The sequence below is a fragment of the Zalophus californianus genome, chromosome 2 (genome assembly GCF_009762305.2).
Source record: "Zalophus californianus isolate mZalCal1 chromosome 2, mZalCal1.pri.v2, whole genome shotgun sequence".
Taxonomy (NCBI): Eukaryota; Metazoa; Chordata; class Mammalia; order Carnivora; family Otariidae; genus Zalophus; species Zalophus californianus.
In genome coordinates, this window is record NC_045596.1 from 202,727,237 (window position 1) to 202,742,723 (window position 15,487).

At 57.7% G+C, this 15,487-nt stretch overlaps 1 protein-coding gene across 9 annotated transcripts in view; it reads right to left on the minus strand.

The window, feature by feature from the left end:
• Positions 1–420: 420 nt before the first annotated feature.
• The window catches only part of FBXO25 (F-box protein 25), a 58,479-nt gene continuing 43,412 nt past the window's right edge, over positions 421–15,487 (minus strand). For 3 of the 9 annotated variants that reach the window (XR_003520743.1, XR_003520742.1, XR_003520744.1), the window contains exons 6-10: positions 10,922–11,015; positions 9,909–10,093; positions 6,316–6,498; positions 5,121–5,511; positions 4,294–4,414 (exon numbers count right to left, since the gene is read on the minus strand). Coding sequence is in view for 5 of the 9 variants with exons in the window: in XM_027598682.2 (XP_027454483.1) it covers positions 1,371–1,460; positions 1,993–2,019; positions 4,271–4,414; positions 6,316–6,498; positions 9,909–10,093; positions 10,922–11,015 (723 nt within the window). In the remaining 4 variants the exon portion in view is untranslated. Of the gene's footprint in view, positions 1,461–1,992; positions 2,020–4,270; positions 4,415–5,120; positions 5,512–6,315; positions 6,499–9,908; positions 10,094–10,921; positions 11,016–15,487 lie in introns of those variants that run through there. The other 6 variants (XM_027598684.2, XM_027598686.2, XM_027598683.2 and 3 more) reach the window with 5 other exon arrangements.

Genomic DNA, 15,487 nt, shown 5'->3' on the forward strand with positions numbered 1-15,487 from the left:
TACCGAAAACAAAAACACACGGTCGATAATACCAAGAAATGTGGACTCACTTTGTCCTTCGGGCAGGAAAACGGCACCGGGGGAAGGGCTCTGCAGCAGCCATCACTCAGGATGACCCTAACAGCTCACACGGGCGGCCTGGGCACCCTCAGACCCGTGGCGCCATCACCTGGGCTCCGCTCATTTGCCTCAGGGGCGTGATGGCCGCACACCAGCCGGGGAACAGCAGGAACCAGCAGCACTCTGCCGGCCATGACGGTACGCGGCCAGTAAGACCCACGTTTTCAAACATGCTTCTGAAAACACGGCTGGTTGTCAAATGGAAAGGGGAAACAGACGCCCTGGGTTCCACGCCACATCTAGAGGGCAGGACGTTGTTGGCCCTCAGCACCAGGTCAGCACAGACAGCGACACTGAAAAGCCAGAATCTTTATTTACAAACACGCAAAACCGCAAGCCATTTTAATATGCTTAGAAGAAGAAAACATTAGAGGAGAAAGGAGCAGTGACTTTCGGGGGTTCACACCGCTCTCCCACAGCGCGGGGGTGGGAACTGCTCTTTGTAGCAGGAACAGTGGTCTCGGGGGGCAGGGTGATGGGGGACTTGTATATTTCATAACACCTTTATTTTCAAAATCATCTAAAATAGACATGCATTATTTTAAAAAATAAAACAATCTTTTAAAGGATTAAATCAACGATATCAAAACCACAGACACTACTTTTTCAGGAAGATGCAAAATCGATGAAGTCAAATGAGTCAATAAAGATGATTTATTACTTTGTCTAGGAAAGCACTTCCAGGACAGTGAAGGGGAGGCTGCACTGGGCGGTCCTACCACCCACACCATGGCTGGCCACAGACTGACCACGGACACAACGGTACCACACGCTGCCCCCGGCGCACTTCGCATTTGACGAGGACTCACTTGGACACAACCAATGCAGTTAAGATACATATTAAGAAAAATAAATATTCTGCACCCCGTATTTACAAGGATCAACTGTTCTGTCCCCTGCCCCTAATTACTACAAAATCAGGAAGCTATGATTTGACAATTAAGCACAGTATTAGCTGTTAGTGTCAGTTTGGCACAGACGTGGTGCTAAAAATCCAGAATCTTACTGAACCATATTTATAAACACACAAAGTTGCAAACCTTAATGGCCTTAGATAAAGAGGATTTTTTTAGAGAAAGCAGGAACGATTTTACTTGGGTTCCCCAACCGCTTTCACAACAAACCAACACCCCTGCCGTGTCCAGGTGGGGAGCGGGGAGGTGTGTTGTCTGTGTTCGTGTCACTCCTTGGAGACAGCACAGTGCGGCGAACCCCTTCCACTGGGAGGGCGGGTGGCGGGCGGGGCGCCTTCAGAACTTGAACAGGTCGATGAAGTGCTGTGGTGACACGGGCATGAAGCAACTGTCGGGATCGGTGGCGGTGCAGGGGTGCCCCGAGTCCTGCAGGAGCAGAGGAGAGGCGTCACCACAGAGCGCCTGGCCCCATCACAGTGCTGTGTGGAGCACGCAGACCCGCGTTCCAAAGACAGCCAGCCACGGGGAACTGTCAGTAGAGACAGGTGGCCCAAGCCAGAGGGCCCGGGACCGGGGTTTCTCTGCCTCCCTGGCCTGGCCCCACACCTCCATTCCTGTGCTGTTCCTCTGCTCCCCTCCTGGTGCCCCCCAGGAGCTCGCACTCGCTGGAGACCGGGATCCTGTTCAACAGGAAGAATGACTAAGGGAACAGGTGCTCTGTCCCTAAGACCGACAAGCTTAAAAGGAGGAGGAGCCTAAAGAGCACAGGCCGGGTCAGCCCGCGAGGCACCTGCCGTGGGGCACCAGTACCTGAATGAAACCTCACGGACACGACTACAATTTCCCCCTCAGGACAATGTCCCCCCAAGGACATCCCGAAAACGGCTCGTAGGGGCAGTTCTGGCTGGCTGGGAGCATGCATGGACGCGACACGAGGCCTGGTCTAGCACAGAGGTACCTTGAACAACAAAGCAAGGCGGCAGTCCTTTGAGATCGTGGAGAAAGAACCAGGAGGAGTGCAGGGAAGGGAGGGAGAGAAAGGAAAACCAACGTTAGAGAGAGAGCAGGCTGCACGGGCATTAGCTGGGACAGCAATGATCTACAAACGCAGGTGAAACCATCCGGCAGTGACGACGTTTGCAAAGCCAGCACGTCGAGCATGAGGACCCGACCGTCCTGACACCAGGCCCGGCACTGCCCTTGCCTTGGGAGCCTCGGCTGAACACTGGCCAGGCTGCAGCCCGAACCACTCACGACTCCCCAGAGCACACGCAAAGCGAGGCTGAAGTCTCCAGTTTGTACCGAAAACATCTGTAACATATTCTGGAAGGTCATTCATTCTCCCTCACATCCCAGCATCTGGTTTGCCAAGTGCCCACCGTCCATCGTAGACACTTTCACTCTGGCTTGTCTGTGCTTTGTCTGCGCCCCAGCCACAGCAGCCCACTGCCTTCCCCACACGTTCCCCAGCCACCCACCCGCCCCCCGCGTGCCAGCCATCCATGTGTCCTGTAGACACAGCATGCGAGCAGGCTGGGAGCCTGCTGCTCATCGCAGAGCTGCCTGTGACCTCTCCCGATCCTGCCCGGGGCCCCGGACCTGATGCAGACGCTGGTTCTGCATGTACTTTGGTGGCAGACACACCACGACAAAGGTCCTAGCCTTACCTGGCTCCCCAGCCTGCCCACACCAGGCTTTCACTGGTGTTTCGTACAGAGATTCGGTTGCTGCCTGTGTAAGAACTGAGGGAGGGCGCCTTCCCAGGGGCCTCCTGAGGCCCTGAGACCAGATCCCACTCAGGGACCTACTGCAACGGCACCATGAGGGCACCATTGTGGGTTTGTGTCGGCCCCACTGAGCCCCAGAGGCAGGGACGCAGGGAGCGGTGAGCCTGGTCCCAGTGGGTGAGACCCCCCCGCCCATGCTCCTCTGCTGTGTGCGATGTGCACGCAAGCCTCCCCTCGTGCCCCAGGGCTGGTGACACAGTCCCACCGTGCCCGCCTGTGGCCCTGCTCCCACCCCCGACACACCTGCCACTCCCTCACCCGTCGGACCCAGGCAAGAACACGCCTGCTCATGGATGCTCTGCCCTCGAGGGACCGTGTTCTACAACATGGCTGTGACTGCAGAGCACAGAACACGCACCGCTGTTCCACTGTGACACCGGAGCCCCACTGAAACAGACGGCAGGGACCTAGAGATAAAACCCCACGTGACGCTGCTGACCTTCCACGTCCTAAGTAAACCATTCAAGTAACGCAGGAAGCACCCTCCATGCCGCTGCATTCATGGCTCGCCGCGGACAATCTGAAAACCGCAAGTGACGCTACCGCCAATGTATTTGGAGAGGAGAAAAACCTCAAGGGGTTGTCTCCTTTCCAACAACGCAGTTTGCCATGTGATCCGTCTGACAAGTTACAGATAAACGCACAGCAAAAAGCAGAGCAGGGATGCTGCTGACCAGGCAGGAGCCAACGGCCATCCCCCCAAGAGCACGGGGGGCCACTCCCACGCAGGCGCACACACGGATCGTGCTCGCCGGCGAGCAAGCAGGGACATCGCAGGACATAATGTATTCGCGGTCAAGGAGACCGTGGGAACACATCCCAGGATGGAGGAAAATGGACTGTGACATGAACTCCCCTCCGACCGCAGACAGACGGAGCCCCCGTCTGTGCAACGGGAAGTCACAGGGTGAAGGGCTGCCCGCACCCCAGGGTACTTGGATTCCAAGTGTGAGTTGGGAGACACTGGTTCAGTTTTGATCAAATATGAAAACCGCATGTCGCTCTGAGAGGCCAGGACCTCCCTGCTGCAGGGGCTTGGCGTGGGGGGGAGCTGCGAGGAGGCACCCGCACGGGGTCCCAGGGGCACAGGGCAGGAAGCCAAGTGTGGGGCACCTGCTCAGAAACGTTCTTACTTTATAAAGGACGGGGACGCTTTGGCCCCTTTTTCTCAGGCTGGCAGGAACGTGGGACCGCCCAGAACCAAGTGCCAGGGGCCCCAGTGTCCCTGGAGACCCACGTCCCCGAAGCAGAAACAGACGCTTCACTGCCCGACGTTTCTGACTCAAGCTGCAAGCTGTACGGTTTACTCCCGTGAATCTATTCCCCCGCCCCGATACTTGGTGAAATCAATCTCACGTTCTCATCACAATTTCCCATTCTTTCTACCCTTACACCTAAAACAGAGGCAAAGAATCTGCGTGAGCCCCACTGAAGGCCCGAGGCGGTTACCTTCCAGAAGAGGATGCTGCAGTGACGGCAGAAGTGCAGGGTGTCCCCGTACTGCTCCCGGGGCGGGTAGTGCTTCTGGAGCGCGAAGTACATCAGCTTCCACTCCACGTGGCCCTTCTCCGACAGGATCAGATGTCTGCAGAACTGACACACAGATGCTGCTGAGCACCTGCACGTGGCTTCACAGCACACCGGGGCCACGTGGCATTTCAAGGGCCACGGAGTGCACGAGCTCAAACTCCCGTGGACTGAATCGGTGAGGGATGAACCACGTGCCCCACGGCGTGTGCAGCGGACAGCATGTGGCAAGTGTGAGCACCCTGGTCTAGAATGACGCCCGTGAACTGTATCAAGGTAAGATCACGTCACATACGTGAGGTGTCTAGGACTTGTACCTGGAACAGGCGAGGGACACTTGTCTCTGCATGAAAAACACAACCTGATCGAAAACGGGGCAAAGGACCTGGTGCCGAGAAGGCCAGGGCACCACACCCCATCACCGAGGACGCAGACGAGGTGCCACGGCACGCCGCTAGCTCAGCCACAATGAAAAAAAAAAAAAAAAACAGTACCGTGGACACCTGGGTGGCTCAGTCATTGGGCGTCTGCCTTCAGCTCAGGTCATGACCCCAGGTCCCGGGACTGAGCCCCGCATCGGGCTCCCTGCTCCGCGGGGAGTCTGCTTCTCCCTCCCCCTCTGCCTCCGCCTTCCCCCTGCTTGTGTGCTCGTGTGCGCTCTCTGTGCGATAAATAAATAGAATCTTTAAAAAAAACCACCACCCGGTAACCAGGAGCACTGGTGAGGGTGCGGGGACGCCGGAACCCGTGTGCTTGGTGGCCAGCAACGTACGATAGTGCAGCCGCTGGGGACAACGGCGCGGCAGCTCCTCCAAATTTTGACTCAGCTGCCACGGGACCCAGGATTTCCACTCCTACGTGCACACCCATGTCCACACAAAAACGTGTACGGCAGTGTTCACAGCTGTAGAATTCGTCAAAGCCACAAGGTGGAAACGACCCTGACGTCCACCAGCCATGGAGCGGAAACGGGGTCCGTCCGCAGACAGCGTGCTGACCAGCCCCGGAGCGTGGTGGGGCGCTGCAGGCTGCGGCCGGGGTGACGGGCAGGCGGCCCGCAGCGTGGTCCCACTGGGAGGGGAGGTTTTCCAGACCAGGGAATGGTGCAGGGACAGGGGCCGCTGAGGGGCCGCATCAGGCTGGTGCTTGCTGCCGAGGAGACGCTGCAGCATGTGAAGAAGCAGGGCGGACAGGATTCAGCCTTGGGAAACGGGGTCTGCCTCCTCTGCGGAGAAGTCACTTCTCTGTCCACCGCCCTCTGGACCCCTCACACCAGCCTCCTCATCTGTGCCCAGGGCGTGCGCTTCTGAGACCCGCTGCGCCGGGCCAGCCCCAGCGCCCTGGCCTCTCCTTCATCCATGCCTGCGCTCTCAGCCACCACCCTCCTCCCCGCCGCTGACGCGGCTTCTCTCCACTGCAGCAGGCCCCTCAAACAAACCCTCTGCTCCCAGCGCTTCCGCCGCCCTTCTAAGTCCGCCGGGAAAACCCCAGGACGTGGGGTGGCCGCTGCAGCCTCGTGCACAAGACTCTCAGAGCCAGAGGCACCGGCTGTTTTCCCAAGGACACCGCACCCCCAGGCCCATCCTCTCAGACTGACAGCCTCCCCTGGGCCACATATCCCTGATCCCGCCCTCTGCTCTTCTGTCAGGGCCACGGGCAACCCCGCCTCTGATGTGCTGCATCTGGTGCCCCCGCATCCCGGCCCCTGCCGCCCTGTGCATAGCAGGTACCCCACACATGTGTGCAGCTCTCACGGAGCCCTGCGTGAGGAGTGAGCACATCGACACCCAGCAGCTCACACAGGAAGGCGCTTCGAGCCAGTTCCCACCCTGTGTCTGCAGGCACGGGGTGCAGGGAGGGGAGGCTGGGAGAGCCGGGTGCAGACGCTGGGGCAGGCGAGGGACGCATGCCAGCCTCCCTCCCGGTGACGCGTCCCGCGCACCGGGGCCCGAGGCTGCCACACTCACCTGCTTCTCGGCAAAGTGGTACTGACAGAGTTTCTTCCACAGACGCCTGTCCTCGCTGAGCATGGACAGCGTCGGGGTCACCTGGCCTAGTGTGACGATGTCCCAGCCATCGGAGAGTCTGTACAGGATGTTGTTGAGCATGTGCAAAGGGAGGTCACTGAGCGTGAGGCCGTCGTTCACCTGCTGGAATGGAAATGGACAGGGTTTCACTGCATGGGATGCCCAATAGCGCCAGGCTACAAGGAGGCCTAGCAGCCCGCTGAGAGCGTGTGCTTCAAAATGCAACACAACCAAAGAGACACAACCGAAGTGTCGCTGTCCCTCACACTTGGCCACGTGAGCCCTGAGCCCCCGTGTCGAGAGATGGGCAGGCCGCACGGGGACCCCGGAGGAGAGGCGGGAGCAGAACAGAGGCCGGTTTGTGCCCTCGGCTCCTCCAGACCCTGTCCATGTGCAGGATGTGCTCGTCAGACACGACACAGAGACCCCGCGTGGAGAGATGGCAGGGTCCTAGGACAGAGGAAATAAAGCCACCGATCTGCTACCAAGGCCCTGTCCAGCTGTCAGCATCTGGTATTAAATGTAGAAGCCACATCCTCCCTCCCACAAGCCTGCGGGTGTGTCCCCGAGAAAGGGCGCAACGTGGTGGGCAGAACCCATGCGTCATCCTATCAGGAGGGAGGGGAGGACACATGGACAGAAGAGGGGAGCACAAGGCGACAGAACTGGGGGGGCCAGAGGGGCGGTGGGCGGACGACAGTGTCGCAGCCTCGGGCTGGGCACGCACCCACCCCACCGCGCATAGAATGAGCCTGCTCGGTTCTGTGGGCTCGGGGACGCCTGCACACCGGGCCACAGCCTCATGCTTCTGACGTGGCTGACGGTCCTTGTCCCCAGGGGTTAGCCCTGAGGACGGCTGGCTTCTTTCTGGTTTCTGCTCTCTTCGGTGACCCCAGCGCCCCCGCACACAGCACACATCCACGGAGAAATGACCAGAGCGGGGCTGCAGTGAGGCGCTTAGAGGCTGGCCGTGCCGTTTTCCATGTCCTTGCCGCTGTGGCGTGGCCATCCTGTTAAGAGAAATGCTCTCCCGGCACTGTGTGTGTGTGGGGACCCGGGAGGAGGCGTCCTCTGCCCCCCGACGGGGTGACAGGTCACGGCTCATCTTGGAGGATGCCTCAGCGGCAACCCCTGGCCGTGGGGTCCTTGGCAACGGCTGCCCATCTGGGGAACAGCTCGGCGCCCGAGATGTCACCGTGCAGCGTGGTCATGCGTGTCTCTTCGGGTCCCACCATCCCACAGGCACATGTGCCTGTGCCCCCGATGGCCTGCACGGCGTGAGCGGGTGACAAGGGGCTCACACGGAGCAGGTGTGACCACAGGGTCTTGTGGGCTGGCCCACAGCACAGCACAGATTGCGCTCGCGTGTGCCATTCCTGGCCAGGTCTTCACGCCATTACGGAAACGACGGAGACGCATTCTAAACGGCTGCTTCGTGCCTCCTCCTTTGAAGAGGAGCTTCAGCGTCAGAAGGAGCTTGTGAACACCCCGCTGCAAACATCCTGAGGCTTGTCAGAGTGTGAGGTGGTAGGAAAAACCCTTCATGCACGAGGCGCGAAAACCCAGCGCCACGACACGGTCTCCAGCCCTGAGGTGACCGCTGACAAGACACACAGCCACCACACCAGCAGCTTCTGTCGAGACGGCTGTGACCAGTCCGACCTGAAGGGGCACGAGCGGCCTGCTGGACAGTCCATCGGGGGCGCGGGGCCTTCAGCTCAGCCCCCCACTGCCTGGCTCAGCCATTTCCCGCCATGAACCCCTTAACCACGTCGCCGTGCGCAAAGAACATGGCTCTAGGAGGCCTTGCTAGCGCACCAGCCACAGTGCTCCCCGCTCCCGTGGAAGCACATCTGTCCTCACTCAGGTCCCTCATGCTGCTGTAGCTCCTGGGGGACCGAGGACAGAGGACCTGGCGCGTGAGGGGCCATCGAGGGCTGTCCCACCCCCCGCCCGTCGCTGCCTCGGGGAGCTCTTGCCACCTTCCAGCACACAGCAGCAGCAAGGGGTCTGTCTCCACGGGCTGGACCCCAGACTCAGGCCCCAGGACTCTCGCACCAAGGCCCCTCACGTGCACGAGCTGGCCTGACCCTAGGACATGCACAGTCCCTGCTGTCCTGCCCAGGCTGCTCGGCTCCCAGCACACGGTGACCCCCCCGAATCCAGGCTCCCGCCCATCTGGCCACACAGTTCTCTTCCCCAAAAGGCTTTTGGTCCCTGGTTTTGCAGTGGCCACTGGAGCTGCCTGCACCAGCTCACGGGGCCGTGTCTGTGCGTGTGAGGAGTCAGTGTGACCGCAGGAGACACCATCACCCCCAGCTGGGGCCGCAGGGCACAAGGCCACGGGAAAGCCAGCTCCGAGCAGCCGGGCCCCGGTCAGGACGAGTCCCCACCACTGCCCTCTGTCTGTGCCGCCTCCGAGCTGGTGTCAATGACAGAAAGACGCTAAAGGAGGCCAGCGGCTTCTAGCCTGCCAAGGCGAGGAGAGACCCTGCCTCTGCTCTTTCCCCGCCGGCATGCACGTCAGCCCAACTCCCTCCCGCCCTCCTGCCCTGTGCTGAACGCACACTTCTCTCCAAATGACACACTTCCCAGCCTCAAGCTCCCGTGCTGACCACAGACCCCAGTTCACTAGCTGCGGTGGCCAGCCACGTGAGGCACGACTGGGACGTGGGTGCGTGGCTGTCCATGTGGTTTCCACACTGTGTGCGTGTCCACCTCACAGACGGACCTTCCGACCACAGCCCTCAGCCGTGGGGGACACATGTGACGGCTCGTCTGGACCCACCTCACCAACGCTGAACGCAGGATTCCTCGCTGTAACTTCAAGGCATAATTAGGGAACCTCTACTCTTCTGTAAACCTGTTCACATGGCAAATGGCTCAAAGCTGAGGCTTCCCACAGTCACTCCTGACAACAGCTGCTTTCAGGTGGGGCCCGGGACGCAGGGGTGAGCACGCACCATCACCACGCCAGGAGGGCAGTTTGGAGAACAATGGGTCGCCTCTCGGGCCCTGAGAGACACGTTCCATTTCTTCTTTCTCTTACAGAGTCCCAGGGAGGCACAAAATACCCCCGAGACGCAGACCTGAGCTGACAGCATTAACACTCTTGCAGGTGAAACTAGTTCCTGGCATAAACCCGAGCAGAACCAGCGGTGTGACCTGCACCATCTTCTCCCCTAGTCTCCCCCATTCACTCTGCCCAAGAACCACACACGACCCCGGAGGACAGCAGGAAAGGGGGCAGCGCGGACCCTGTGTCGCACAGAGTCACTGGCAGAACAAGGCAGCCGTGACTCGTGGGCGGGTGTCTTAGCCCCAGATGTCTCATTTTCCCCGGAAGGCTCATCACCCGTCCCCTTCTCCATGACGACCATCCCCACAGTCTGCCCAAAAGCAATCTACGCCACCACAGGGCCTTCTGGCCCAAATGCACCTGAAAACAAACGCTCCAACAAGCGGGCAGGGTCTTTCACGCGCCCCCGCGGGGGCTGACGACTCTCGCGTGTGACCCAGAGCGCGTCCCGCACCTTAGTGACCTGCAGGTTCTGCAGCTGCTGCTGCCAGTGGAGGATGGTCTCCAGACGGCAGATCCAGATGTTGATGTTTCCCACCAGCACGGACTTCCCAACGCCCCGGATGAGGATGCACAGGGTGGAGCTCAGGTCCTGCAGGAGGTCCTTGATGAGGCGGGGGTTCTGGTGGTCATCGAGGACTGGAACGCACAAGAACACAGACTGTGGGAAGGTAAGAGAGACCCAGTGCCACGCCCGTCCACGCAGCACCCAGCGTGGACACACCACGGAAGAGGAAGGGGGTCCCGACCCGCGCCCAACGTGTGCGAACCCAGGGGCCGTGGTGTTGACGGGACGGACCCCGCATGACTCCGCTCAGAGCGGAGGGGTCAGAGTTCGATGGGACGGGGGTCAGTGCGGGACCACAGGATGTTCTGGTGGCAGGTGGAGAATGGGCTTCATGCAACCAAACTGTGTGTTTAAAAATGATTAAAATGGTAAACTCAGGGTATGTGTATTTTACCACAATAAAAATAATGAACTAATTTCACTGCGACCCCAAACGGGCATCATTTCTGAGACACAAGTGTGATGAAATTTAAAAGATCTAAATTTAAATTTAAAAGAACATCAAATATTGCCTAGTGTGACTCTAGTTGCATCAACAATTTTGGCTTTAAAATTGGCAGTGTCTGTTTTCCCTTACACTCATCCCAAGGAGCTTACACACGTGATCAAGTCACATACATGCATAAACTCCTGGTGTGAGAGTTAAAGTTCCTTTACTATCGGCCAGGGATCGATCGAGACAGACTGAAGATAAAGCCACAGGCTCATCTGAGGCCACGCTGGTTATGGAGGTGTACGGCTGCGGCGACAGGTGAAACTTCCCTGAGACCCAGGGGTTCTTCATCCTCCTGTGGGAACAGCCCATCCCGATACGACGGCGTTACGTGGACGGAGGAATGAAGAGAAGCTCCACCTCCTCACACTGCACTTGTTATCAGACACGTCAGTCACCAACTTACCCTTCCGGACAATTTTGTCCAAAACGTTGAAGTAGTTCTTCTGCGCCACGCCGCTCAGCGACGTTAACTGGGATTTCGCAATTAGCTGCAGGAGCTGAAGGAGGAAGGGACGCGCGTTACTTAGTCTGGAGGCAGAAGCCACAGGGACCTGCCGCCACGCTGGCTTGTCCTCTTCAGAGACCCCGCGCCTGTGGCTGTGGCGTTCGGTCATCTCTGAGGGTGGGACATGGTTTCGAAGGGCAGATCCCAGGGGACTTTTACCTCAGGCAGGTTCTCCTGAACGTTGTCTTTAACCGTTCCTTGGGCCCACCCTTCCCTTCGCATTCCAACCACAGGGCTGGGCCCCGGGGCCTCTGCAGCTGAGGGGACCTTCTGTCTCCCCTTCACGCCGTGTCCTCCTTCCTCGTCTGCCCACCGCTGCCCCTGCGTCCCTGCCCTGTGCCCCCGTGCCCGCTCCTCTCGGGCCCCTCACCCACCCGCCAGCGCCTCCCGAGCCCACCCAGACCCATCTCCTACTCCCCACACCGTGCACTGGGATCTGCCTCCATGGCCGCCCTCCTGACAAGACGCCGAAGTGCCAGGCGGTGGCGTCACGGCTCCGACGCGCCTCTGCTCAAGCTGCGTCCTGCACCGGTTCTGAGGGGACCCCAATACTGCTGCCCAGAAAAAGCTGCTCTCCGCACAGGGAACCCAGAGCCAGGCCTCCCTGGCCAGGTGGGAGCACACCTGTTCACTCCTCACCAGACTGTTCCTGCCCCCCAGTCGACGCCGCTTTGAGTAATTACGCCTGCCTCCTGGTTCCACGAACACGGATTCCCTACCTGCCCTCCCGCTCACCTTGCTGGTTTCCAGAGGGAGAAAAGGAACACACACACACTGCGGACGGTACAATAGGACGATCACGCAAGGATCTTCGGGGGAAAAGCATCTAGCAACGCTTCTGCAAGCGTCCCCCGCTGCAGTGGTCCGGACACACGCCGCAGGGCACAGCCCACAGCTCCGGGCACATCAAACTGGACACGCCTGAGACAGGCCCAGTCCTTCTCCCGGCTCCAGATCTTATCACCCACAGGTCACCCCCACCTGCCAGCTTCAGAGAGCCTTCCGTGATGTAAAATTTCATAATGTGATTTTTAAAAGTTTTCTCAATCTTGCACGTTTAACAAAAAAAGGAATGTGACCGAAACTCTGTAACACAGAGCGTTCTAACCAGCCGTCCTGAGCCTGAGGAGAACCGTGACCCCGCAGTCTGGGCTGGTGTCCTGGGTTGGCTTCAGGGCCTGAGACACCCCCTCCCCCTCCCGTCCCTATGCTCAGAGGCCAAGGGGCGTCCCGACACAGACTGCGTTTGAAACAAGCCTCCCGTTTGGGGATCAGCTCGAGCGCACGGTTTGTGAGTCGGAATTCCCACTTCTTGCTTTGTCCCTTTTCTCCCCTTTCCCAAGGACTCTTGTCTTATTCACAGACTTCTAGAAGCGGCAGAAGGACCGCTATTTCCTTTAAATTATATTGTGACGCAATTTACAATGTTACTCTCGTTACCAGACCCCTCGGTGGCCCCGTCATCATGCAGGTTGTCTTGTTGACAGTATCGGTGTGGGGACAGAGCCGGGCTGGGTCCCTGCAGACCCATGAGATGGACCTTTCAGGTTTCTGGAGGACGTGCTTCTGCCCTCTAAAGAACAAAAGCCCACATTCCCAGTGTTCCCACGCCGAGACATACCCGTCTACCATGATCATCAATTTATGCTGCATCACTAAAAATGTCAGACCTAAACATCGAATTTAATTTTGCTGAGGTCAAAGTGTCAAGTTAGTTGAAGAGCGCTTTCTTTGACTGAAAACCGGTGTCTCTCACAATACTGAATGTGAAATACGAGTATCTCAAAATTACATACAATTTTAATATACAGTTTTAAACAGACACAAATCATAAAACTATCTTCCAAAGGTGATAGAACGATAAACAGGAAAGTCGGGAAAGGGTCAACCTCCAAGGAAGAAAATGAGGCCAAGAAGACACTCACGGACGGCGCGTCGGCCAACACACCGTTAGGAATGTCCTACTTGCCCAGTCACATGCTAGACACACACGCTCACGGTACTGTCATATTGTAGTAAACATATTCTTTACTAAAGTAAAACAAAGAAGGAAAACAGGCATCGGCATGAGGCCCCACACTGTCATCTTGGTCCTTCCTCTTTAATGAATCTTGTTCTTAGGAGAACTGACATATTTTGCTAGTAGCTTTAATCCAACATGTTTATGGGGACATGATTTAGCAAACACCTGGTGTGGTCGCCTACAGCTGATTCCTGGATCGGCAGTAAGGAAGATTTAAGAAAAATACATCTTTTTTGTGCTAAGGAACACAGAATACATCTTTTTGTGAAGAATCTTAAGTTTTATAATAAAGAATGAACTTTCTCCGTTTCTAAATATCCAGTTTTCTTGAAAAGAGGAGGAACTGTAGATTCGGTAAAACAACCAGTAAAAATTTAATTATTTTAGAGTATCCTACAAGCCAGCTTGTACCTTCGCCAGAATTTGTGGTGAATATTTAACAGCGGTAGGAAATAACTGGCCTAAGTCACCAAACAATTCACATCCACAGTGGCTCGTTCGACCCTCTGTTTGCCCACTATGGGAAGAACACGCAGCCCCTGATCTGCAGGTGCTGGTTGTGGTGCTTGGCGGGGAGCGGGGCTCCCACATGGCGATCACTCACCTGCAACCAGCAAAGGTGTAGCTCAAGAGGACTGGGAACCTTAGAGTCCTTTTCAACAGCTTGAAAGGCCACCATTTCAAGATGTCATAGGACACATTTAGGAAAGTCACTTGTTTTCCTTGAGAGGGAAAGTTCTTAAAACTAAGAACAGCAAGGTCTCCATTGTCGGGGCAGTGGTGTGTGTGTGTCCCCTGGCCCCTCCTGTGCCCTAAGGCACCCCTCCCCACCTGCCTCCCACCCTTACATCTTGGGGCATAAATGGCCCTGTCCACAGCTGTGGCCCCTTTGTCTCGATCACCCTGAAGAGATCATCCCAACACAGCCAACATGGAGCAGGGTACCATTTAATGAACGTACTCCCCACAACAGCCTTCGGAGGTTCAGAAATGTGCCCGGGGGCCCCGGTAAATAAATGAGACTGAACCCAGACAGACAGCAAGGCTCCCTGCCCACCACCCGCCTCAGCCCCTCCCTGCGCACCGTGGCGTCAACTGGGGTTACTACACAGTCCTTGGCCAAGGTCAGGAGAGAGTTCAGAAACGTTCGCATCACGAGATATTCTAGCCACAGAGGTCTTTCTCCTTGTCTTCATGACCCCACTATTTAAAGGATCTGTGAGACACTCCGGAAACAGAGGAGGCCATCCTCCAAAGCAAGTAACACTGGAACACACATGTCCAGGACAAGGGGGCCGAGGCCGCGAGGGTCTCTGGGGAAGCAGCCGCCTGCAGACAGAGGGACCAGCTCCAGGTACCAGGAGTCCACGCGGCCCCCAGCGGCCCCCACAGTGGGGGAGGCGGGCCTTTCTTCTGGAAGCTGATGAGACAGACATGAAAAGCTGAAACAGGGGGAAACAGAAACAAATGACCCCCTGATAAAACCTTCCTCCAAGAGAAGAAAAAATTCTCTTAACTTCAAAACTAACTCAGGACACAGGCCCACCGAGGAAGAGCCCAGTGGGTGCCCCCGGGCAGTGGCGCGCTCTGCTCCCCGACTGTCCACACCCCGTCAGCAAGGGTCCCAACACCGGCCCCAGTGGCATCAGGGTCGTCACCCCTTCCCCAAAAGTGAAGGTTTTCACAGGTTCCACTACTTGTCCTCCAGCGTTGGGTCACTCTGTAGCCGTGGCTGTGAACCTGCCGTCACCCTGGACCTGGACATCGGCTGCACCTTCCACGTGACACCTCAGGAGAGCCTCCCAAGCTTTCCGCAGCTGAAACGGTCCTCCCTCAAAACACCTGTGAACAGTCGTGCTCGGGCCCTCAGGGAAGAGTATACACAAAACATGGCTGTTCTTCCCGCGGGTCAAACACCCCGCAGTCCCGTCAGCCTCCTGCTGGAGCTTCCCATAGCTACTGGGGCCACGCGCCAGGCACTGGGTGCTGGGAACATGGGACACCCTTTGTCTCAGCTCCAGAAGCTTGGAGCCAAGCCCTGCAGCTGCCCGGGATCCACAGAACCTGCCTCAGCCCGCCTCACCCCAGCTCCTGGGGGACCCCAGGGAGGCCCTTTCCCCCTCACCTTGGGGCCCCTGGGGGAGGCCCTTTCCCCCCTCACCTCGGGCTCCTGGGGGCTCCTGGGGAGGCCCCTTCCCACCTCACGCCAGCTTCTCATTTTAAGGCCCCATGTGGACATAGACTTTTAGAGTTTGCTGTTCAACCCGGCAGATTCACTACTTAGAAATATTTCCTAGAAAAGCATGATAATTCTGATGATTCGATTGCAGCAGTTACATGGAAGGTCAGAACAAAGTACCCACCAGTAAAGGACATAAACGAAACTCCAAAACTCTGAACTTTTCATGTGGGCACCGTGGGCAAGACGTGGGCCTTTTGGG